General features: G+C 43.7%; 1 protein-coding gene across 10 annotated transcripts in view; it reads right to left on the bottom strand.

Moving 5' to 3' along the window:
* Window positions 1-19,965, bottom strand: part of LOC106576161 (DENN domain-containing protein 5B) — a 107,829-nt gene extending 87,864 nt beyond the window's left edge. For 3 of the 10 annotated variants that reach the window (XM_045699780.1, XM_045699782.1, XM_045699781.1), the window contains exons 1-3: window positions 19,765-19,959; window positions 8,994-14,550; window positions 8,771-8,833 (exon numbers count right to left, since the gene is read on the bottom strand). In XM_045699780.1, the coding sequence (XP_045555736.1) occupies window positions 8,771-8,833; window positions 8,994-14,454 (5,524 nt within the window). In that variant the 5' untranslated portion in view covers window positions 14,455-14,550; window positions 19,765-19,959. Of the gene's footprint in view, window positions 1-2,027; window positions 3,820-8,770; window positions 8,834-8,993; window positions 14,551-19,764 lie in introns of those variants that run through there. The other 7 variants (XM_014153113.2, XR_001321901.2, XM_014153112.2 and 4 more) reach the window with 7 other exon arrangements.
* Between the last annotated feature and the right edge of the window lie 5,498 nt (window positions 19,966-25,463).

The raw sequence follows: 25,463 nt of genomic DNA, 5'->3' as shown, positions 1-25,463 counted from the left end.
GGTGAGAAAAAACATCGCCCAGATAGGCCAGTCGTGTGAGAAACTCGTCATCATGCAAGCGGTCAGATAGGTGAAAATTATGGTCAGTAAAGACAACTTCAAGCTCATCTCTCAATTTAAAAAAAACGTGTCAATACTTTGTCCCTTGATAATCAGCGCTGTATATATGTATGTATGTTGTAAAAGCGTTACATGGTAGCCGCGCATATCATTGCATAATGCTGAAAATTGTTATTTCACTGAAAACTAGATGGTTTCATTTTATTTTTGGCAGTGAAACGAGGCTACTCAGGCAAGAAAAAAACATCACCCAAATGTATAGCCCTGTTGAAAAGTCTAAATTGACTGTTTGAAAATGTGAATCACATTTTTTTTAGGCGTACCCCGGACGGCATTGCAACCCCAGTTTGGGAAGAGCCAGGCTACAGGATTCTGTACATGGCTGACCTTGCCTGGGGGATCGGAGGGTTAAATCCAGCCAGTGTTCACACAATCCATGAGAGAGAATTATGGAGTCAGCCAATGTAATAATAGCGGTTCTCCCCTCTTATTCCTCAGACTCTGTGACAGGAAGACAGGTTCTCAGCAAGGGGTCATAATATCCCACTGTCCTCTGAATGGCTGTAAATGAGCTGTGTTTTGATCTCAGCAGGTGTCAGAGGAGAGGCACTGGGCTGTGGAGGAAAGGGCCCTTCCCAACACAGTGCTAAAACTCTCATGTTCATTCTCCTCACCTCGCCAGTCATTAACCTGAGGAAGTCCATTGTGTTTGTTACATGGGATAGGAATATCGGGGAAATCACAGGCTAGATACTGTATGTAAGGTTAGGACTTTTCAACTCCTGAAGAGATACATCTAGTATTATAAACTGGGTGGTTTGAGCCCTGAATGCTGTTTGGCTGACAACCGTGGTATATCAGATCATATATCACCAGTATGACAAAACATTTATTTTTACTGATCAAATCATATTTTTTTTTAACCTTTATTTAACTAGGCAAGTCGGTTAAGAACAAATTCTTATTTACAATGACGGCCTACCCCAATCACGGCCGGTTGTGATACAGCCTGGAATCGAACCAGGGTCTGTAGTGACGCCTCTAGCACTAAGATGCAGTGCCTTAGACCACTGAGCCACTCGGGAGCCCAATTCAACAGTAACCAATTTATAATAGCAATAAGGCATCTCGGGGGTTTGTGGTATATGGCCAATATACCATGACTAAGGGCTGTTCTTAGACACGACACAGGCACGACACAACGTGGACCATGCCTTATTGCTTAACTATACACTACCAGTCAAAAGTTTTATAACAACTACTCATTCAAGGGTTTTTCTTTATTTTTACTATTTTGTACTTTGTAGAATAATAGTGAAGACATCAAAACTATGAAATAACACACATGGAATCATATCGTAACCAAAAAAGTGTTGAATTGAAATTCATTCCAGGTGACTACATCATGAAGCTGGTTGAGAGAATGCCAAGAGTGTGCAAAGCTGTCAACAAGGCAAAGGGTGACTATTTGAAGAATCTCAAATATAAAATATATTTTGATTTGTTTAACACTTTTTTGGTTACCACGATTCCATGTGTTATTTCATAGTTTTGATGTATTCACTATTATTCTACAATGTAGAAAATAGTAAAAATAAAGAAAAACCCTTGAATAATTTGGTTTTCTAAAACTTTTCAACAGGCCTCCACCACTCTTGTCCTTGTAGGCAGCAGTTTCTATTTGGCTTTCTCCAATAAATATACAATAAGTGTTGTGTAGAAACAGAAAATATGACTGAAGATTCCCCTCTGTTCTCTGTTCTGATCCGTTCACCTAGATAAGTCTCTCAAGTCTCAACACAATGGAGAAGCCTTGCACAAGCAAGTGACTGAAATGAAAGGAACATTGTACTTTGCTTCCCTCTGGTGGTGTAACTTGTGTGTCTCAAATGTGGTCTTTGCCTGGTGGTGGGGTAAATAATAGTACACTTATCTTCATTGGATGCTGTGTAGTCTGAGAGGATAGGTAACAACAACAACATATTTATATTAGTTCAGTGCCATAACAATACAGAACAGAGGTGTATATATATAAAAAAAACAATACAGCATCAAAACTTACAAAAACAGACAGATATTATAAACAAAACATGGGATTGACAAATTTAAGACGTGGTATAAAACCCGTGACCTGTAAAGTACGTACATTCCTCAATACCCGACACATTAGCAGCATCAGTTGAACTTAACTACAAACATCATCTATGGCCACAGATAACTATAAACCCAGTGCAAGGAACCACATCTAACAAATGACAACGGCTTTCAAATATCATTTGATGTCAGACATCTATGATACATTAATCACCAGTGTTAAAAAAAACACCTGTTACAATTGGCATGTTTTGTGTATGGGACAACAGACACTCGTAAAACATTCAATTCAGTCTGGTTTCTCCCCTTTAGCTTTGGTTCTGGCTGCAATAGAAAGAGTAAAAAAGAAATACTGTAAACAAACAAAATGCAATTTCCAATACCATCATTATGGATGATGCCCTAACAATGCAGGCAAACAATAATATAGGAATACGGATAACCAAACACCAATCACCCTTACATGCTGACCACACCGCTTTCTTCGCATGCACGAGCATTGCAAAATAAATGTAAACATACATGTTATTCAATCATTGTGCGTCAGCGAGCGCCTGCGTGGCCAGCGCTAAAATAGAAATTGGTTCTATTTGCGACACTCAACGCGCTGCAAGTCCAGCCTCTCCCATCTCCTCATTGGATTTTAGGAGCATATACCCACCTGGGTGATTGAAAGATGAACTTATATCCACCCTCTGGTCGGTTGTAGTAATGCTGGAAAGTTGGTTGCCAACCGCCATATAAAGTCCAAAGAAGAAAAAGACGCCTGAAGGAGAGATGACGAGAAACTAATTCGGTTGACCGTTTTATCTGTGGATTAATTGTCAGAGTAGAGGAACTTGTGCATTTCAGGTAAAGTAACAAGCCAATGTTTATATAGCAGGAGAAATGATCTAGCAACAGCAAGCTAGCTAGTGAAATTGCCATCAATGTTTAATGCTTTTTGACCTGTCCACAAATTAATCTAATCAGAGTTTGTTTTGATATTTCAACCTGCGTGTCCTGATCGCTTCTGGTGTGGGTGAACAAAATCAACTTGCACGCGATGCGTACCCACGCAAGTGGGCGGTTTGGTCAGCATGTTAGGTGTCAAGACTAACAATGTACATATTATATAATACACACTTCTGACTGTTTCAACCGCAGATAACCAACCCTATTATAGGAGAGAAATAAGACATTTATTCATTTAAAAACATGTAGAAAAGTAAACTGCATAATGTAGCCTAAATATAGGCACTGTCTGTAGTGTTTCAAGTTTTAAAAAACAGCATAGGCACGATGTCATTGTCTTTGCAGGTTGCATCAACTATTGTTCTGTCTGGCGTATCCTGTCATGGCCGACTGACTGGGTTACGAATCAAGTCTATCTCCTGACCAACGCTCGTTCCATTCATCCATGGGAAAGCCATGGTGCCTGGCCGTTGGCTCAATTCTTCTCCCTTGGCTGGAGGATGAATGGTGACCACGTAGGGGGGCTTACATTCTGAGAGGAACCTGAATGATGACCGTGACGGGGACTTGCATTCAGAGAGGAAGTTGGATGGTTACCGTGAGGGGGACTTGCATTCAGAGAGGAAGTTGGATGGTTACCGTGAGGGGGACTTGCATTCAGAGAGGAAGCTGCATGGTTACCATGAAGGGGATTTGAATTCCAAGAGGAACCTAAGAGGCAAGCATAAGCAAGCAGGTGAGAAATAGCCGGCCCCCAGCTACTGGCTTTCCAAGTGCAGATGAAGGATCAGTAAGGCGACTTTTCAGTTCAAAAGTCTATTGAATGTACACAGGATCACTCTGAACAAGTACATCAACATTTTCCCCAAGCTTTCTCTTTACTTTATGGGTCGTTCCATTTGATTGCAATCACTTTTTGACTGAACCCCTTTTGATTTGAACAAAACGTTCCATACATGCAAGTGGTCAGAAAATGTATTTTTGGACCTGAATGCCAAAACGTAGGAGTAAGAGGTGCTCAATGTTAACACATATGCAAAAACGTGTGAACACACACACACACACACACACACACACACACACACACACACACACACACACACGTAAGGCGAACATAAATAGGCACACACTCACAGAGAAGACACACACACACACACACACACAGATCTACACTCACAGAAACGTAAACACGCATACAATGGCTTGCGAAAGTATTCACCCCCCCTTGGCATTTTTCCTATTTTGTTGCCTTACAACCTGGAACTAAAATTGATTTTGGGGGGTTTGTATCATTTGATTTACACAACATGCTTACCACTTTGAAGATGCAGAATATTTTTTATTGTGAAACAAACAAGAAATAAGACAAATAAACGGAACTTGAGCATGCATAACTATTCACCCCTCAAAGTCAATACTTTGTAGAGCCACCTTTTGCAGCAATTACAGCTGCAAGTCTCTTGGGGTATGTCTCTATAAGCTTGGCACATCTAGCCACTGGGATTTTTGCCCATTATTCAAGGCAAAACTGTTCCAGCTCCTTCAAGTTGGATGGGTTCCGCTGGTGTAAAGCAATCTTTAAGTCATACCACAGATTTTCAATTGGATTGAGGTCTGGGCTTTGACAAGGCCATTCGAAGACATTTAAACGTTTCCCCTTAAACCACTCGAGTGTTGCTTTAGCAGTATGCTTAGGGTCATTGTCCTGCTGGAAGGTGAACCTCCGTTCCAGTCTCAAATCTCTGGAAGACTGAAACAGGTTTCCCTCAAGAATTTCCCTGCATTTAGCACCATTCATCATTCCTTCAATTCTGACCAGTTTCCCAGTCCCTACGATGAAAAACATCCCCACAGCATGATGCTGTCACCACCATGCTTCACTGTGGGGATAATGTTCTCGGGATGATGAGAGGTGTTGGGTTTGCGCCAGACGTAGCGTTTTCCTTGGTCAAATAGCTCAATTTTAGTCTCATCTGACCAGAGTACCTTCTTCCATATGTTTGGAGAGTCTCCCACATGCTTTTGGCAAACACCAAATGTGTTTGCTTATTCCTTTCTTTAAGCAATGGCTTTTTTCTGGCCACTCTCCCATAAAGGCCAGCTCTGTGGAGTGTACAGCTTAAAGTGGTCCTATGGACAGATAATCCAGTCTCCGCTGTGGAGTTTTGAAGCTACTTCAGGGTCTCTTTGTTGCCTCTCTTATTAATGCCCTCCTTGCCTGGTCCGTGAGTTTTGGTGGGACAGCCCTCTCTTGGCAGGTTTGTTGTGGTGCCATATTCTTTAAATTTTTTAATAATGGATTTAAAATGGTGCTCCGTGGGATGTTCACATTTTTTTAAATGTTTTTTTTTTATAACCCAACCCTGATCTGTTCTCCACAACATTGTCCCTGACCTGTTTGGAGAGTTCCTTGGTCTTCATAGTGCCACTTCCTTGGTGGTGTTGCATTCTCTGGGGCCTTTCATAACAGGTGTATACACTGATATACACTGAGATCATGTGACAGATAATGTGACACTTAGTTAAATAAAGTCAACCTAAGACCATCTAATTATGTGACTTCTGAAGGTAATTGTTTGCACCAGATCTTATTTAGGGGCTTCATAGCAAAGGGGGTGAATACATATGCACCCACCACTTTTCAATTTTTAATAAAAAAAATAAATAAAATTTAACGTTTTTTTTTTTCATTTCACTTCACCAATTTTGACTATTTTGTGTATGTCCATTACATGAAATACAAATAAAAAATCAATTTAAATTACAGGTTGTAATGCAACAAAATTCCAAAATACATTTTGGACACTACAGTTGAAATGGTTAACTTTGTTAAAGCAAGTCTCCTGAACTCTCGTGTATTTTCTGCATTATGCAATGATATGTGCAGCGACCATGTAACGCTTTTACAACATACAGAAGTGCGCTGGTTATCAAGGGGCAAAGTATTGACACATTTTTTTTAATTGAGAGACGAGCTTAAAGTTGTCTTTACTGACCAATTTCACTTGTCTGACCGCTTGCATGATGACAAGTTTCTCACACGACTGGCCTATCTGGGTGATGTTATTTCTCGCCTGAATTATCCGAATCTAGGATTACAGGGACTCTAAGCAACTACATTCAATGTGCGGGACAAAATTGAGGCTATGAATAAGAAGTTGGAGCTCTTTTCTGTCTGCATTAACAAGGACAACACACAGGTCTTTCAGCCATTTGATTAGCTGTTCAGGAGTCTTATGGCATGTGGGTAGAAGCTATTTAGGAGCCTTTTGGACCTAGACTTGGCACTCCGGTAACGCTTGCCGTGTGGTAGCAGAGAGAACAGTCTACGACTAGGGTAGCTGGAGTCTGACAATTTTTAGGGCCTTCCTCTGACACTGCCTGATATAGAGGTCCTGGATGGCAGGAAGCTTGGCCCAGGTGATGTACTGGGCCGTACGCACTACCCTCTGTAGTGCCTTGCGGTTGGAGGCAGAGCAGTTGCCATACCAGGCAGTGATGCAACCCGTCAGGATGCTCTCGATGGTGCAGCTGTAAAATCTTTTGAGGATCTGAGGACCCATGCAAAATCTTTTCAATCTCCTGAGGGGAAATAGGTTTTGTCGTGCCTTCTTCACAACTGTCTTGGTGTGGTTGGACCATGTTAGTTTGTTGGTGAAGTGAACGCCAAGGAACTTAATGCTCTCAACCTGCTCCACTACAGCCCCGTCGATGAGAATGTGGGCGTGCTCGGTCCTCCTTTTCCTGTAGTCCACAATCATCTCCTTTGTCTTGATCACATTGAGGGAGAGGTTGTTGTCCTTGCACCACACGGTCAGGTCTCTGACCTCCTCCCTATAGGCTGTCCCATCGTTGTCAGTGATCAGGCCTACCACTGTTGTGTCATCAGCAAACTTAATGATGGTGTTGGAGTCGTCCCTGGCAGTGCAGTCATGAGTGAGCAGAGGGTACATTAGGGGACTGAGCATGCACCCGAGGGGCCCCCGTGTTGAGGATCAGCGTGGCAGATGTGTCGTTAACTACCCTTACCACCCGGGGGCGGCCGTCAGGAAGTCCAGGATCCAGTTGCAAAGAGAGGTGTTTTGTCCCAGGGCCCTTAGCTTAGTGATGAGCTTTGAGGGCACTATGGTGGTGAACGCTGAGCTGTAGTCAATGAATAGCATTCTCACATAGGTGTTCCTTTTGTCCAGGTGGGAAAGGGCAGTGTGGAGTGCAATAGAGATTGCATCATCTGTGGATCTGTTTGTGCGGTATGTAAATTGGAGTGGGTCTGGGGTTTCTGGGATAATGGTGTTGATGTGAGCCATGACCAGCCTTTCAAAGCATTTCGTAGCTATCGACGTGAGTGCTACGGGTTGGTAGTCATTTAGGCAGGTTACCTTAGTGGTCTTGGGCACAGGGACTATGGTGGTCTGCTTGAAACATGTTGGCATGACAGACAGACTGGAAGAGGTTGAAATGTCAGTGAAGACACTTGCCAGTTGGTCAGTGCATGCTCGGAGTACACGCACTGGTAATCCGTCTGGCCCTGCGGCCTTGTGAATGTTGACCTGTTTAAATGTCTAACTCAAATCGGCTGCGGAGAGCGTGATCACACAGTCGTCCGGAACAGCTGATGCTCTCATGCATGTTTCAGTGTTACTTACCTCGAAGCGAGCATAGAAGTTATTTAGCTCCTCTGGTAGGCTTGTGTCACTGGACTGCTCTCGGCTGTGCTTCCCTTTGTAGTCTGTAATAGTTTGCAAGCCCTGCCACATCCGAAGAGCATCAGAGCCGGTGTAGTACGTTCCAATCTTAGTCCTGTATTGACGCTTTTCCTGTTTGATGGTTCGTCGGAGGTGATGGTTCGTCGGAGGCTTTTTGAAAGCGGCAGCTCTACACACTTTAGCGCAGTGCAAATGTTGCCTGTAATCTATGGCTTCTGGTTGGGGTATGTACGTACACTTTTTGATTTCTGGATAGGGCTGTGCTCAGAGTTTCTTGCCTTGGCAAATCACGCTGTTAAGACACTGCTGCCCTTTGCAACCACGTACCTATGTGATTGTGGATTCTCGGCCCTCACTAGCATGAAAACTAAATACAGGCACAGACTGTCTGTGGGAAATGATTTAAGACTGAGACTCTCTCCAATCCAACCCAACATTGCAGAGTTATGTGCATCCCTTCAAGCACACCCTTCTCATTAACATGTGGTGAGTTATTCACAATTGTGGATTTATATGTAAGAAGGCTAAATAAAGAGCAAAATTATTGATTATTATTATATTATTATTTGTGCCCTGGTCCTTTAAGAACTCTTTGTCACTTCCCACGAGCTGGGTTGTGACAAACTCACACTCATTCACATGTTTAATAAATGTAACGTATAGTGTTTTTGTGGCAGGCTTACAATGATGGCAAAGAACAACATTTGTGAGTGCGCTGAACCTGGTGCTAGAGGGGGTATGCAGCTGGAGGTTGCATGTTTGAAGGGTAAGGGACGATAAAAAGTTTGGGAACCACTGATCTAGATGATTACAATCAGAACCCAACATCGAACTGTCTAGGTCTGACATTTTTCAAAAAGTAAAAATACATATACAACAGTTTGAAATACTGGGAAATCATTGGTGCAATTGTAAAAGTAGCCTACGATGTGAGGCTAGCATAGCCTGCGACTTACCTTCAATTTCATTTGGCCTCTTCTGCTTCTCTGACCACTTGTAACCAACTCCAGTTTTTTTTGCTGTAACCAGAAGAACTTGTCAATGACTGGAAATCCAACAAAATGTATCTAAATATTGACCTTTTTTTTCATGCCAACGCTAGCTATACATATTACGCAAAAACTTTGAGGGAATACATGCCATTTTCTTTTGCCAGTGGCTTGTGATTGGTGTCCTTACCTGAGTGTCTGAATTCTTTTGGAGGATCACGATGGAGAGACTTCGTCCAATGCTTTGCCTGAACAATGCTCTTCTTCATCAAAATGGCAGCAGGCTCCTGCATTTCCCACTTCCATTTGAAGCGCTTTTCACATAAACCACTTGGTCCAGGCTTCAGCTCCCCTATATCTTGTCGCTTCTCTTCCATAACGGGGGGCTGTTCCTTCGTGTTCTGGCAGTTCACAGGAACATCTTCCTCTTCATCATCAGAATGCTGTGCATCTTCCGGATCTGTGTAAGACCTGTTGAACATGACGTCATTTTCATATTCACAAGGCTTGAAGTAGTGCACGTTTCTCGGATTCAAAGGAAAGCTGATGTTCCGCTTGGGTTTCGGCGGAGCATCGGCGCGTTTTAGAATAGATCGGATGATCCTGGTCTCCGAGCTGGACCTGGGACTGGCCTGTGGACCTTCCACTTCCTTTGGAGGACACCCTGATTGCCTGCGAGTTGGGACAAAGCTGCTCTCCCAATCTGAGAACACCTGCTGCCTCGCAGAGACTTTTGCCCCAAAATGTCGGTTGCCATGTTGCGGTGATAGCATGGCCGGATTAGGGCAAGCATGACTACCTGGGCTATAACCATTGGGACTGGAAGGCTTGATAAAAGGTTTGGGTTTGTGTGCCACTTTTGCAGGTTTGTTCAGCGTTTGTGATTCAGGTGAAGCACTGGGAGATGTCTCTTTCCTGTTCTCTCTCTCACGCCAGTCCTTTGAAACCTCTGGAGTCCTCGGAAGCTTCGGAATCCTTGGCAGCTTTGGCTTGGGGGGCAGTGAGTCGTTCTCACACTCACTTTTTGACAACCTTCCTTTCTCATTCTTTTTCAACACCTTCGGAATATTTGTCGACATCTGTTGGGATGTCAAGTCACTCTCTGCCTTACGTTTTAGTTTCTTGGATGAGTCAGGATTCTTAGAGACCATTATCCCTAAACCCCCAGGCTCTCCTCTATCCGCCACCCTCTTCTGCCTTGGTGGAGAACCTTCCTCTCTCCTCTGGCTTGGTGGGGAACCTTCCTCTCTCGTTCGGCTTTGTGGAGAATCTTCCTCTCTCTTCTGGCTTGGTGGAGAACCTTTCCTGACAAGATTTTTTGGTAAAGATAGCTTTTTCAATCGGACTTTTTGGCGTTGAATTTTTTGCTTGTGTTTGATGCCGTTCCTCTGCCTCCCATTGACAACAGGAGACACTGACTTTGCAGGGGAGCGGTGTTTGCTAATTTTGTTCTGGGCTTTAGTCTTTGGCATTCTGGGGACTTCAGTATGTTTTGAGGGTGAGGTGTTTATGGAAGGCTTTTTGGGGATGTTTATGGAGAGTTTGAGAGGAACGGTGGTAGTTGAGGATCCCTGCACATGGAGGGTTTTCACCCCAGGGCACAGGAGTGAGTTTCCACTGCCCCTCTCTCTGTCCACCAACTGACACTGTAACTCTTTGGAGTCAGAGTTCCTGCCTTCAGTTTCAGTTGAATTTCTCCTCTTCTGTGACGTCTTGTCCCTACTTTGATTGTCCTCTCTCTCTTTCTCAGTGGAATGTCTACTCTTCGGTGGCTTCTTGTCCATGGATTGACAGCCCTCACGCTCTTTCGCAGTTGATGATCCCCTCTTCTTGTCTTTACATCGATTTTCATCACTCTCAGTTGAATGTCTCCTCTTGTGTGAGGCATGTGGCATCATGTCCCTGCATTGATTATCCACAGTTGCCTTCAACCCAGAGCACTTAGCGGTTTGGGATGGTGACCTTCCCCTCTCTGCTTTCCCATGGCTTTTCTTGTGCTTTTGCCTGTCAGATGACGTTGGATGGAGGGTCTTCTCCTTTTTCATTTTGTGTTGTACTTTTTTCTTTGACTTGCAGGTTTTGTATTGGGTGACAAAGTCAGCAACGTTGTCATACTTTTCTACAGGTGAACCACAGTCCTCTATAGGTGAACACCAGTTGTCTTCTATGATGTTAGCTCTTACCTTAGAGGGGTTTTCAACCTTGGGAAGTGGTAATGTACTCGTCCTACAGTCTTGCCATCTTTCCCTATTCTCAGAACCATGACTGACTTTGCTTTGGGTCGTACGTTCTTGGGCTGACTCACATGGTGCTTTGGTATCTGTTTCAGGCTCTGTCATTTTAACACTAGAGGCATGAGCCTCAATTTGAGCATGTTGTTCATTATAGCTCTCCTCTGTCTCCTGATCTGAATCCTCACTTGCATCTGACCAGAAAAAAAAGTCAATGATCGGTATGACGCCTGTACATTGCTGCATTTCACCCTGTGTCTTATTGTCACTGGATTGATTGTCATCACCCTCTTCTTCAGTTGAATGTATCTGCTTCTTGTCCCTGCATTGATTGTCAACAGTCGCCTTCCCCCCAGAGTCCTTAGGGACCTCTGTCTCCTGATCATTTGTATCTGACATGGTAAAGCAGTGAGCGATTGTTATGCATCTTGTACCTTGCTGCAATCCTTTCTCTCTCTGACAACTGGAGCATAGGCCCATTTCAAACCCATTGTCAGTTTCAATAATACAAGGACAGTAGCAGGACTTATCTAAGCTGCCACTTTCTATATTCTCTAGTTGCTTTGTCTGTGTCTTATCTTTGTTTTCAGAGCATGGTTCAGGGGACGCGAGTTGGAGGTCAGAGCCATTCTCGATCTGGCAAAACAGTCTCATGGCATCCTCAGATGTCAGGATGGTCAAATTCATTGGGTAAAGGGGTTCTGTGTCCGAGTCTGTTGTGAGGTCTGTGACCGTTTTGAGGTCTGCATCTGGTGCCTCTGTTTCATAAAGCAGTTTCACAGCATCCTCTGGTGTGAGGACGGTCAAAATCATTGGGGAAAGGGTTTCCGTCTCGGAGTCTGCGTTTGTTGGGGGGTCTGCGACCATCGTGAGGTGTGGGTTTATTGGGAGATCTGAGTCTGTTGCTTCTTCTACAACAGGTTGTTGTGCAGGCAATTCCACAGTCTCCATCTTGCTGTGGAAGTTGTCATCCATCTGGACACCCCCAACCACTTTGGAACTCTCCTCTGCTTTATCTGGTATGAACCATAGAGACCAAGCTCTTCCAGAATATTTGTCAATGTCATTCAGCTTCTCGTTGACATTTAACCATGATGACCTGTAACCCACTTGGGAGGAGGTGTCAACATGTGCTGGATTGGGAAACTTCTTGACCACTTCCCCCAGTGATATACCACTGACTGCAAAGAAAACCACTGCCTTCTCATCCTCTGCGGCCCAGGCAGACACATCCTGCATGATTTTCTTATCCGTTTTCTCTTTTAAAGCTTCTACCAGGTTAGAGTTATCCCCGCCCCAATACAACTCCAATATTGCCTCTAGACAACCATCCTTTGCCTCTGTGACTGTTGTCGCACTCTCCAGGTAAGTAACCAGTCTCTGCAGCGCACATAACTTGAACTGAACTTCAGCAATTGTGGACAAATCAAGAGTTCTCTCATAAGCGCCAATAGTGCTACCTTCCACGATTGTCTGGGCACCACCGATGCATACAATATCAGTTGCCTGAGTGTTGGTGTGGACAAATGGTGAAGGTGATCTCTTGTCCATCTGTGTGATGACCTGAAGGACCTCATTGTCCTCTCCTGTAGATGCCATTGAACATGTTGCAGATGCATCTATAGGCTTGTCATACTCCATAAGACTCTCAACTTGAACCGTCTCATTTAGGACAGAGAGAGAACTTGCATCATCTTTAGCTCTTTCCCACAGGTTTTCTGCCTGTTGTTCGTTGATGGACCAGGCCTCTAAAATCTTAAATGGCAGCTCATTGCCTGCATTCTCTGTCTCCATGGGCTCTGGGGACTGCTGTGGACCCATTGGAGGGACAATAGCCACGGGGGGCGGAGGAGCGGTGGCAACTGCCGCCAGGGTCATGTACCTGGGGGTGGACTTAATCTCCAGCCGTATAGTGGAGTCCTCAGCACTAAACCTCTCAGGGGGCCTCGCCTGGTAGTCTTTGGTGTTTAGATGTAGTTGTGTTTTGCCTGCTTGTAAAACGTCCATCTTCTCTGTGCTGGATTGTTGGGACTGAGAGGGGTCTTGTGTTGAGTTATTCCCATTTACAGGTCCATTTTTAGATCTTAAAACACTCTGGGGCCAGTGCTGTATTTCCTTGAGTGAGATCTTATGTTTATGAGGAGGTTTTTCCTGAGGTGTCTCAGTGAGAGAAGGAGAGGGAGCATGTTGCTGTTCAGGGGTGGTAGAGGTCTGTGTGTGAGAAACCAGAGCAGCATTGCCAGGAAGATGATCTGTTTGTTGAGTTATGGCTTGGGAAGGAACACTAGGTCCTAGTATACCATGGGTGTCTGCATTTGTTACCTGGGCTGCTTTTAGGTCAACAACACCAGATTCTGTACCTCCCGTGGAAGGGAAATCCATAAAAACACACTGCTGTGCAGTCGTAGTAAAGGTCTGCACAAGTGATGTAGAATCTCTCGCAGGACCTGTTGTACGTCCTGATGTTGTAACAGTTGGAGTGATGTTTGCGTTCTGAATGTCTGGAGAACTGTTGGTCGTAGTTTGAAAAGGGTTGACATGCTTAGCCTGGAAGTCCAGCCTGGGAGACCTGCTGGAATGGACCCTAGAACTTCCACTAGAGCCACCCCTAGAACATCCACTAGAGCCACCCCTAGAACGTCCACTAGAGCCACCCTTAGAACGTCCACTAGAGTCACCTCTAGAACGTGCACTAGAGCCACCCCTAGAACGTGCACTAGAGCCACCCCTAGAACGTCCACTAGACCCACCCCTAGAACTTCCCTTTGAGCATTCGGTAGAATGAACCCAGGAATAGGAATTAGAATGTCCCCTTGAATGTTCATTAAAATGTCCTCTAGCATGTCCATTGGAATGGGTGGGATCTAACATCTGCCATTTGCTTTCCAAGTAATGGAGATTGTAATGATTCCCTATCCGACCAACCATATAATCCCGGTCAGCTTTATGGTGATGGGTTATATCCTCATGCCCTCTTTCGATAATGAGTGGGGGCAAAAACTCATAGCTGGGGAAGTGGGGTTCATGCTTAGCCCATGTTTCTGTTATCTCTCCACTGTGGTGTAAGGTTACATTAGGGGTTGCCTGGCCTCTCAAGGGTCCATAGAGATTTGACCAATCCCTTTGGTTCTGACTCGGAGCCATTCTGTGATTGTCCTGATGATACAGAGGCGGCGGCTGGGTCTCTTGTGCCCCATGTCCACGGAAGTCCATTGGAGAGTTTTGTCTATGGGAGTTGTAGTGGGCCCGTATGGCAGCTTCTTTCGCATGGTTCAGCCACTGGCGTTCCCTTTCCTGTTCGGTGAGGTACTGTCTTTCACCAGCAGGGGGAGCACTTCCCCACTGAGCCATACTATGGCGGCTGTATCCATCACCATAGCTCCATTCTCTTGCTCTAGCATTTTCACAGGCGTTATCCATATTGTGTCAGTTCTATCCATCCCAGCACATTGAGTTGGGCTGCATTTCAAGCATATGGGGTACCATCCTCAAAAGTTCAATTGGGATAGGTCAATTCTGGAGGAATAAGGAGGGGAAAAAAGAGAAACTATTGTGAAAACTATGCAATGGTTATCCATCAACCAAGTTATAGATTTTTCTAACATACACTGCAATATGTTTTTGATATGCGACTGCCGGTTCAGACATTATGGGCTGAAAGTTAGAGTGCAGCTCACAATCAACTAACACCCTCAATATAGTACACGCTCATATAGGAGGAGCCTGTGCCCCACAAATAGCAGTCTGGGCAGGAGTAGACTTCCACCTCAGGTCAGGTTGACCCTCCAGAGGAATCAGAGAGGGTGTTGTTTGGTATATAATATCGGCATTGTTGATATCCAAGGCCCTTTCTCAGGATTAAACCAAGGTAGCTTGTCTCAGGCTAATCATTATTATAACGATTGACCACAAAACAACTGTCTCCAGCCTTGAAGTGATGCGGAGACGCAACCTTGAAGTGAATGAATCGCACTGGTTAAACGGTTAACATAACAATGGAGCCTATTCATTCTTAGCTATGTAGACAACTTCCCTAGTCACACCAGGTTTCAAGCTATTGGCCCCTCTCGGGTTTGGACCAGAGTGGTATACTACAATCACAATCAATTAAGCCAGCTAACTTTAATAAGCAGCCAGATACAACTACTGATTTTCTGGTTCATAAAAAGCTCAACTTTGATATGTGTTTCGTTTGTTGAATCTATTAGACCCATTAAAAATGTAGCTTTCTAAAAAATTAAGTTATATCATAATATTTAGGCAAGTTAGCTGAAATACTTACGTTACTAGCTCCTAAGAATGCAGTAAAATGTCAAACAAGTACAAAGTAATTTTTTATTCGAAAATAATGTCGTAATGAATCAAATTAACAACCCAAATAGGACTGTAACAGCAGTCTAAATGTAATCTATATGTATATACACCGGAAGAATTTACACAACATATAATAAGAATTATATTTTAGAGAGAGTTATGGCAAGAATATGTATTTTTGTTGTTGTCGTCATTTAGCAGAGGCTCTTATCCAGAGAGACTTACAAGAGCAATCAGGGTTAAGTGCCTTGCTCAAGGGCACAGACAGATTTTTCATCTAGTTGGCTCGGGGAGTCAAACCAGCGACCTTTCGTTTATTGGCCCAACACTCTTGGCTACCTGCTGCCCCAGTATATAAATAAATATGCAGTGTGTATTGTTGGATTCTAGCTTAAAATAGACTTATTCAGGTTACGATATCTTATTGATAACATGTCTAAGGAAGGTTGGGGTCAATGAAGGGGGTAATAGGAACGTGGTGTATGGAAAGTTAAATGAGTGAGACAAGTGGAGTGCAGAAAGTTTACATTCTGTCAAAAATGTTATGATTGAATATCAAGGCTCCTAAGGAGAGAGGCAAAGCAAAATAATCTGTTTTTAGTCACTGATAATGGTAGGACAGGGAGGAGCGAGGAATTCAGCCCGAGGTCAAGTAAACTGATGAAGTGAGAAAAAAAACGGTCCTATCCCACACACATATCCTTCCACGCCAACAAAGGTTATAGCATCCGGCAGGGCCATGACTACACCAGTGAGAAGAACCAGTCAAGTTCCTGACTAGCAACAGAGATTTATTGGCTGTCTAGATGTGCAAGGAGTTGACTCCGCCTAGTAGGAGGTTATAAATATTTGTGCTCTCTTTTGCAGCTGTTTGACCCAGTGGGTGATTAAACTTGGTTTGCACTTTTTCTAGTGGTCCGTTTGAGTTTTTACTCTGTTTGTTCAGAACCTTTTAAATGTGTATGTATGTATGTATGTATGTATGTATGTATGTATGTATGTATGTATGTATGTATGTATGTATGTATGTATATATATATATATATAATTTATTTTTAAAATTATTTTATGTAACCTATATTAAACTAGGCAAGTCAGTTAAGTACAAATTCTAATTTACAATGATGGCCTACACCGGCCACACCCGGACGACGCTGGGCCAATAGTGCGCCGCCATATGGGACTCCCTATCACGGCTGGTGGTGATACAGCCTGGATTCGAATCAGGGACTGTAGTGATGCCTCTTGCACTGAGATGCAGTGCCTTAGACTGCTGCGTCCATGTGTTAACTATTTAACTGTACTAGAATGCTTGAAAGGCTGCTATTTTTTATATCGGTTATTGAATTGTTTTTTTGGCCGAGGAAAATATTGGATATTGGTATCGGCCAAAAATATCATATAAAATCTAAATTTGATTTGTCACATGCGCCGAATACAACAAGTGTAGACTTTACCGTGAAATGCTTACTTATACAAGCCCTTAACCAACAGTGAAGTTCAAGAAGAAGAAAATATATACCAAGTAGACTAAAATAAAATGTAATTTTAAAAAGTAACACAATAAGAATAACGAGGCTATATACAGGGGGCACTGGCCAGGGGCGAAAATCTGATATCCACTTTGGAGGGGACAATTACATGAAATGTTCTCAAGAGCAATTCCTGAGGGGGACACCAAAAGTAGTGCTGTAACACATAGCCTACATTGTAATATGGTAAATGTATATTGAGGAACCAAAGAAATAAGGTGTTTGCCGTACTCCTAACTACCGGTACCCAAAACTACACAACTAATCACAACAGCAATACCATTGCCTTTAACAAATCTTAGTTCAGTCACCAGTTTAAGTTGAGAGTGGGGGTATCCATGGCATTTTCCAATTATGTTCCTATTTTACAAGTCAAAAAAATTGAGAACCTTTCATAATGTTGCCAAACAAAGACTCAACAAACTTACCTGAGACTCCCTGTCTCTACCAGTCTGTCCCTGCATATCTGTCCCCAACTCTGCTGTCTGTGTGCCATCTGTTGCCTGCTCTGCCTAACGACATCATTGTGAAACATTTCCATTAGAATTTCATTTCTTTCTTATGAACATTTTATCAACTAGTCTTTGAGATATTAGGCTACTAGGGTTCTTACTATGCATTTTGGTGTATTGAAAAATACTCTGATGTCCGTCTTTTATTTTTCTGCCATTTTTCTACCTGGCTGGCTGGCTGGCTGGCTACACACACAGTGTGTAGGTTATTTACAGTAGGAGATGGGCTTCTATCATCTTCAATCATTCTATTTGGGCTTCGATCTAAAAGGTAGCTAGCAAATGTGAAACGGATTAAAATGACAAGAGTTGACAGCTGTATGAGTTCACCATTTACACAACATATGCTGCAACCTTTTGTAATTTTAATAGTTTGTTTCATATTGGCTGGCTTCCAACAATAGCTGAATTTGCAAAGCTAGCGAGCACCAATTCAGTTTCAGTGGTGTTTGCTATAATCTTTGCTACCCAGGTTAAATAAAGGTGAAATAAAATAAATAAATAAAAGTTCCCTTGCGACAATTTAGCTTTTGCAACGAGACCATTAAATATATTTAAGACAATGGTAGAAGAGAGTGTAGTTCTGTTCAGTTTGGACTTCAGTTTATCGCTAACCTTATCACAGGGACTTTGAAGCACTAACTTACATCATCTGCATGCTGATTCCATCTTTGACGACGCCACATAAATGGAATAGGTACTAGCTAGCTTAATAGTTAATATTTGCATGCTAGCTCTGCATATTCAGCTAGTGTGTGTGTGCGCGATTGACTGGATGAACCTCACGGCAGTTACGTGCAAACTAAGGAACTGGCAGTGGATCAAACCATTGTGAGGCAAAGGGCGGGGGGGTCGCAATGTTTTTAAACTTAAAAACGCGCTATTAAGTGTCTATAATCAGCACAATTGCTTTCATTGCGTATTATTAATATTATTTAAATTACATAGTTATGTTTCAGTGATATATTGGGGGGGACAAATCATATTTTTCCCAGGATGGGGGGGGTCGTGTCCCCCCCGGGATTTCCGCCCCTGGCACTGGCACCGAGTCAGTGTGCAAGGGTACAGGCTAGTTTAGGTAATCTGTACATGTAGGTGGGGGCTAAGTGACTATGCATAGGTAACAAACAAACAGCGAGTAGCAGCAGTGTACAGGGTGGGGGGGGGGGTCAATGTAAACAGTCTAGAAGTTGGGTGACTGGAGTCTCTGACAATATTGGTGCATCACTAATAATAATAATGTCCCTCTCACTTCTAAAAACCAAAGTTGCGCCCCTGGATATATGTATACTATGGGCTAAGAAAGTAATACTAAATGTAAGCTGTTAGTAGCCCATGTGCCTCACTCTAATAATTTGGTCCTTTTATCCCTCGTAGCTTAGCCCACTGTTATGACTTGGTGGTGAAATGTCTTCATCGAATATTGTAAGAGCTTTTATTGTCTGCTTATATGCTCCCTTTATTTATCCTATGGTTCTGACTTGGTGTACAGGGGAAATACTGTAACAGGGGGAATACTGTAACAACGGCCCATGATCTGAATTGCTGTACATTTCAAAAGTGCTGAACAAATATTTATATTGACTGTCTTAGCTCGCTCATCAATTTCTTAATAAAATGTATGGATGGCCTCTTATCTGCTCATTGTTCCATAGTTTGTACATCTCAATTGTCAGTAGAAACCAAGAAACCACATTTGTTTAAGCAAGTCAGCCATATCAGGCAGTAAATGAGGCTGAATACACTTTCGCTGTCAGACAAGGCTCAGTGGTAAGCAGTGGTTATATCAGTTGTAGCAGTGGTAAGGATTCATTCCATGTTGCTGAGAAGAAAGCTCTGCTGTTGGGACAGGTTTATGTAGGCCCTAACAGTTCCTGGGCATCGTTTGTCACCGTTATGGTGCAATTAATGTATTGTTAAGTGCTGTGTCTTTGATGTCATGCATAAAAAAATAAAACTTGTTTGCCCCACCAACATTTACATGCTAAAATCGCCACTGACTATACAGCCTCAAAACGTGGTTAAAACTATAATTTTGATATCATGGATGGTCAGTCCTTGCATCCACAGCGATGTATATGAATTTTAGAGTAGTTACATTTATCCAGCCCCATCCCTCAGCTTTTTACAGAAACAATGGCAGTGATTCACTTCGTTATTGTTTCCTCTGCTGATTGCCGCTTTATGATGTGTTACAAAGTGACGAACAAACATATTATAACGGTCCCCCATGTATTTACTTGGATAACTCCTGGATTATGAATATCCATGCGTAAATCCGATGCTTTTTTTGGGGCACAAATATGAACTACTGTTCAACATAGATAGCATTGTTGTTCATGTCAACCATTGGATTTTCCTTGCATACTTACAGAAAGTCTGCCCCGCTCCTCTCTCTTTCACATACGGCAGATCAGCTGAAAACATGGATATCGCCAACCGAGATCTAGCAATCAACAACTGGCACTCTTCTTCTGTGTGGTTTATCAGCATCCAACGTTCTAGTGCATTACTGTAAAAAACACTCCTCTCTTCTGTTAGAACTTCTTCAAATGTATCTGTGGGAGCGCGCTTGGCTGGAACCAGTAGATTCAAGTTCCACGCCCCCAGAGTTTTCTTCTCATTCAACTGATTGTCAGTTCTCTCTATTTTAATGAAGCAAATGACAAAAAACATGACACCAATAATACAAGACAAATTAATCTACAGAAATACGTTATAATTTCTCTGCGGTTTTAGGTTTTTGCTATAATTTTTTATTTTTTTATTTTATTCCTGCTATAAATTGACCGTTGATCAAGCTCAAAAAAATAACCAGTTTTATTACTGAACTAATGCTTAGTGACATGGAAGAAATTACTATAGATCTGCTGCTATTTAGAAAGCATATTCAATGGTTAAATTCCATTCATTGCCAAAAGATGCTGTAATAGAATGACACAGCATTGAAATTGTCATGCATGTCAATTGTGTTAGACAACTGTACGATGAGCATTAAAGATGTTATCCAAGTAGAAAGAGACAAATCAGGATTTCAGAAAGGGGAGTATGAAAAGTGTCAATCCCACATGTATGTCTAATAGATAAGCTTGGCAAGAAAACTCTACAGAAACGACAATACTGAGCGGTCTAAGGCACTGCATCTCAGTGCTTGAGGCGTCACTACAGATACCCTGGTTCAAATCCAGGCTGTATCACAACCGGTCGTGAATGAGAGTCCCATCGGGCGGCGCACAATTGGCCCAGCATCGTCCGGGTTTGGCCGGTGTAGGCCGTCATTGTAAATAAGAATTTGTTCTTAACTGACTTGCCTAGTTAAATCTCAAATCTTGCCTATATAAGGTCAAATGTATGTCTAAGAAAGTCCAGAAAAGGTCTCCCCTGCGCAGGTCACTATTGAATAAACCCTGGGTGAATGCTTAACAGTTTTTAACTACAGGAGCTGATTTTTGTACAACACTGTAACCCATCAATCACCATACTAATGATTGGGGTATGATTATGAACGCCTCTTCACACAAATTACTAGTTATACACCACTCTGCCAGTTCATTTAACATTTACATGAGGTTTAATACCGATCAAAACATTTACAAAATAAACCAGTGTTCCTTGGAAGTGTAGTGGAATATTGACTCAGAAATATAACACTCTTACTGGAACTTGGGAATTCAAATGAGACTTTAATACAAAGTAGCACAGCCGTGCGGATCCACGGAACAACCAACTTTCTAAGCACGGAGCTCTGCCTTTATAGCTTCGCAGCCTCCCATACAGCAAAAGGGTACAGCCCCATATGTAAATGAAATGACTCCCCTTGTCCTTTCGCCACCATTATCTTTCAGTCTGAGTTCTTGCTTGTTCACGCCCAGTAACACCCACATCTGCTTTGGGGTATATTAAAATGGTGGCGGGACCCCTTATGTAATACAAAAAATAATACATTTGATTGTATATGCATGTTTCACTTTTTGGTTATTCTGCCATCATCCCGTCCCCATGTTCCCTGACATCAGTATGTCAGATGCATGTGCATTAGCCAATGTAACCATATACATTGGCTAATGGGATCTTTAACCTGAGCTTTCCCCAGAACCAGCTAATGCACTTGGTGACATCATTTTTATCTTAGTCAATCGATTTTTTTCTCCCACAGAAGTTGGAGTATCTAGAGAGAAACCACAGAGCAGAACAGTGCAAGGCCCTTAGTGCGGTGGTCAATCTCCTCCATTGTTTTGTACTGGAGCGGCAAAAACTTGCCTTTCCTCTTGCTCTCCTTCTAGATCACCTTCCCAACCTTTAGCTTGTTCCCACTCCCTTTACCAACCCTACTCTGGGTGGGGTGTGTGTGTGTGTGTGTGTGTGTGTGTGTGTGTGTGTGTGTGTGTGTGTGTGTGTGTTCACACATTTTTGCATATCCAGCGTATCAGTCGAGATAAGGCTGTCGAATATACAGCCTGTGACCCAGATCCGTCCCGTGAGGTTTGAATAATGTAAAAATACAAATATTTGGAGAAAACCTCATTTGACATTTAATATGACTGAAGCCAAATCCAAACTGTGTAGAAATGATAATGAACCTACATTTACAGTCTCTTCACTCTTTCCAGTTTGCTAACAGTCATCAAAACAAAATCTAGACAGTCAGGGAGCATTGAAAACTCCAAAAGTGATTTAAAAACAATTTCTTTGCTAATTTTGATGAAGAGGAAATATAATACATTTGAAGTGCGATCCTCTGGACCTCAGTAGGGATCGAATGCAGCCCACGTGTCACGTCCTGACCAGTAAAGGGGCTGTTTGTTATTGTAGTTTGGTCAGGGCGTGGCAGGGGGTGTTTGTTTAGGGAGTTTCGGGGTTGTTTGGGTTATGTGCTATGTTAGTGTATTTCTATGTTATTTCTAGTTGGTCTATTTCTATGTGGTGTTTATTGGGTTGACCTTCAATTGGAGGCAGCTGCTTCTCGTTGCCTTTGATTGAAGGTCCTATTTATAGGGGTGTTTGTTCTATGGGAGTTTGTGGGTAGTTATTTCCTGGTTTAGTGTTTGTTGCACCTGACGGGACTGTTTGGAGTCGTTTGTTTTGTATACGTGTTTATTTTGTTTTCCTTCTTCAAATAAAAAAGATGAGTATACATTTTCCCGCTGCGTTTTGGTCCACTCCTTACGACAGTCGTGACAGAACTACCCACCACAAACGGACCAAGCAGTGGTGGAAGGAGCAGCAGGAGGAATATAAGGATTCATGGACATGGGAGGAGATCCTGGACGGGGCAGGACCATGAAACCAGGCTGGGGAGTACCAGCGCCCTAAGGAGGAGCTGGAGGCAGCCAAGGTGGAAAGGCGCCATTACGAGGCGTTATAGGCGCCGATTGGCAAGTGCGAGAGGCAGCCCCAATAATGTTTTTTGGGGGGGCACACGGGGAGAGTGGCTAGGTCAGGTAATAGACCTAAGCCAACTCCCCGTGCTTATTATGGGGAGCAACGGATCATGAGAGCACCGGTGTATGCGGAAGTGCGCACGATCTCGCCCAAGCGCACGCACAGTCCGGTGCGAGCGATCCCAGCCCCTCGCAAGTGCCGTGCTAGAGTGGGCATCCAGCCGGGTAGGAGTATGCCGGCACAGCACATCTGGCCATCAGTGCGCCTCCTAGGCCCAGGCTACCCTACGCCTGCTCTACGCACGGCAGCCATCAGGCCTCTGCACAGTCCAGTTCGCCCTGTGCCAGCACTCTGCTCGTGCAGGGCCACTGTTACCATCCAGCCAGGACGGGTTGTGCAGGTGATGCGCTCCAGACCGCCGGTGCCTACTCATGACCCAGTGTATCCAGTTCCCGCTCCTCGCACTAGCCTTGAGGTGCGTGTTTCCAGTCTGGCGCCTCCAAAGCCAGCACCACGCACCAGGCCTCCAGTGCGTCAGCTTCCGACGACAGTTCCCCGTCCAGAGCTTCCGACGACAGTTCCCCGTCCAGAGCTTCCGATGACAGTTCCCCGTCCAGAGCTTCCGACGACAGTTCCCCGTCCAGAGCTTCCGACGACAGTTCCCCGTCCAGAGCTTCCGACGACAGTTCCCCGTCTAGAGATGGCCCTCCAGTCCGGAGCTCCCCAGAGTCGCCCTCCAGTCCGGAGCTCCCCAGAGTCGCCCTCCAGTCCGGAGCTCCCCAGAGTCGCCCTCCAGTCCGGAGCTCCCCAGCGACGCGCCTCAGCCCGAGGTCTCCAGCGACGCGCCTTAGTCCAGAGACTTCGGGAGGGGTAAATAATAATAAGCAGTTAGTGGGGGTGGACAGGTTAGGTTGGGGAGTAAGGCCAGAGCCTGAGCCACCTCCGTAGTAGGAGGTTGGGGAGGGGAGGGGGTGTAGCACAAGAACCGTTGATGACGGTGGCCACCCTCCCTTCCCTCCCTTTAGTTAGGGGATTATTTTTGTGTTGGGGTTTATTTGTGTGTTTTGTTGTTGTTGGTGCATCTGGGGTCTGCACCTTTGGGGGGGGGGGGTACTGTCACGTCCTGACAAGTTAAGGGGCTGTTTGCCCTGACCAAACTACAATAACAAACAGCCCCTTTACTGGTCAGGACGTGACAGTACCCCCCCCCAAAGGTGCAGACCCCGGATGAACTCCCACAAAGGTCAGGGGTTAGAGGTCATCATGAGACCTGAGTGACAAGGCACTGATCAGCCTCATCCAGGAAGAGTGTTTGGAACATGTGGTCGTAGAAACCAGGGTGACAGAGGCAGGCCCAGGCACAGTCTGGACTAAAGTTCACCTCTAGGATCTGAGGCTTCATCACGCGTTCACCTGATCTAGGAACAGATCATAGAGGGTTAGATCATACACTGGATAATATTAGCAGGGGTTAATAATGGATTACATTTAAATGGAACTTATATAATATAACTAAAATTAGGTATGAGAAATTAAGAAATACAAATTATGTGTATGAAATTTGATTAAGTATATGGTATGTAGTGTACAATGGTCTACACTGGTAATACTCCGCAATGGTATAACTATTGATTTATAGATGAACAGTGCCATTGTACCTATCACCCTGTGTCACCTAAAACCCTCAAACTTTTACAGATACACAATCGAGAGCATCCTGTTGGGCTGTATCACCGCCTGGTACGGCAACTGCACCGCCCACAACCGCAGGGCTCTCCAGAGGGTGGTGCGATCTGCACAACGCATCACCGGGGGCAAACTACCTGCCCTCCAGGACACCTACAGCACCCGTTGTCACTGGAAGGCCCAAAAGATCATCAAGGACAACAACTACCCGAGCCACTGCCTGTTCACCCCGCTACCATCCAGAAGGCAAGGTCAGACTGTTAAACAGCCGTCACTAACACAGCGAGGCTGCTGCCTCCATACAGACTTGAAATCATTGGCCTTTAAAAAAAAAATAGATCACTAGTCACTTTAATAATGCCACTTTAATAATGTTTACATACCTTGCATTACTCCTCCCATATGTATATACTGTATTTTTATACCATCTATTGCATCTTACCTATGCCGCACGGTCATCGATCATCCATATATTTATATGTATATATTCTTATTCCATCCCTTTACTAGGATTTGTGTGTATTCGGTAGTTGTGGAATTGTTAGATTACTTGTTAGATATTACTTCAGTCAGATCTAGAATCACAAGCATTTCGCTACACTCGCAATAACATCTGCTAACCATGTGTATGTGACCAATAAAATTTGATTTTATGATATATAGCCATTTTCCTATATGCTGTTCGCAGTTTAGTGAAACTAAACCTCTGTAGGGATCAGTATGTGTTATAAATCACTAATTAACTGTTAAACCCATGACCTTTGGCATTCCAAGCGCCATGCTCTACCAACTGAGCCATACAGGACCACATTTTAAATAACAGAAGACAATCAACCAACTACACTCTCACCCTCCTAACCTGTTGGGTCATAAATTCTGCATGCCCACTAAATTAAGTTGTAGCATCTGGGTGACCTCATCACCATAAAGCAGAACTTGGTATCCTAGGTGACCTTCCTGAGGCTAAGGCTGATAGCTGTAACTCAGCAATGGGCACATTGAA

The sequence above is a fragment of the Salmo salar genome, chromosome ssa17, assembly GCF_905237065.1.
Source record: "Salmo salar chromosome ssa17, Ssal_v3.1, whole genome shotgun sequence".
Lineage (NCBI taxonomy): Eukaryota > Metazoa > Chordata > Actinopteri > Salmoniformes > Salmonidae > Salmo > Salmo salar.
This window is presented reverse-complemented; position numbering and strand designations above follow the sequence as displayed.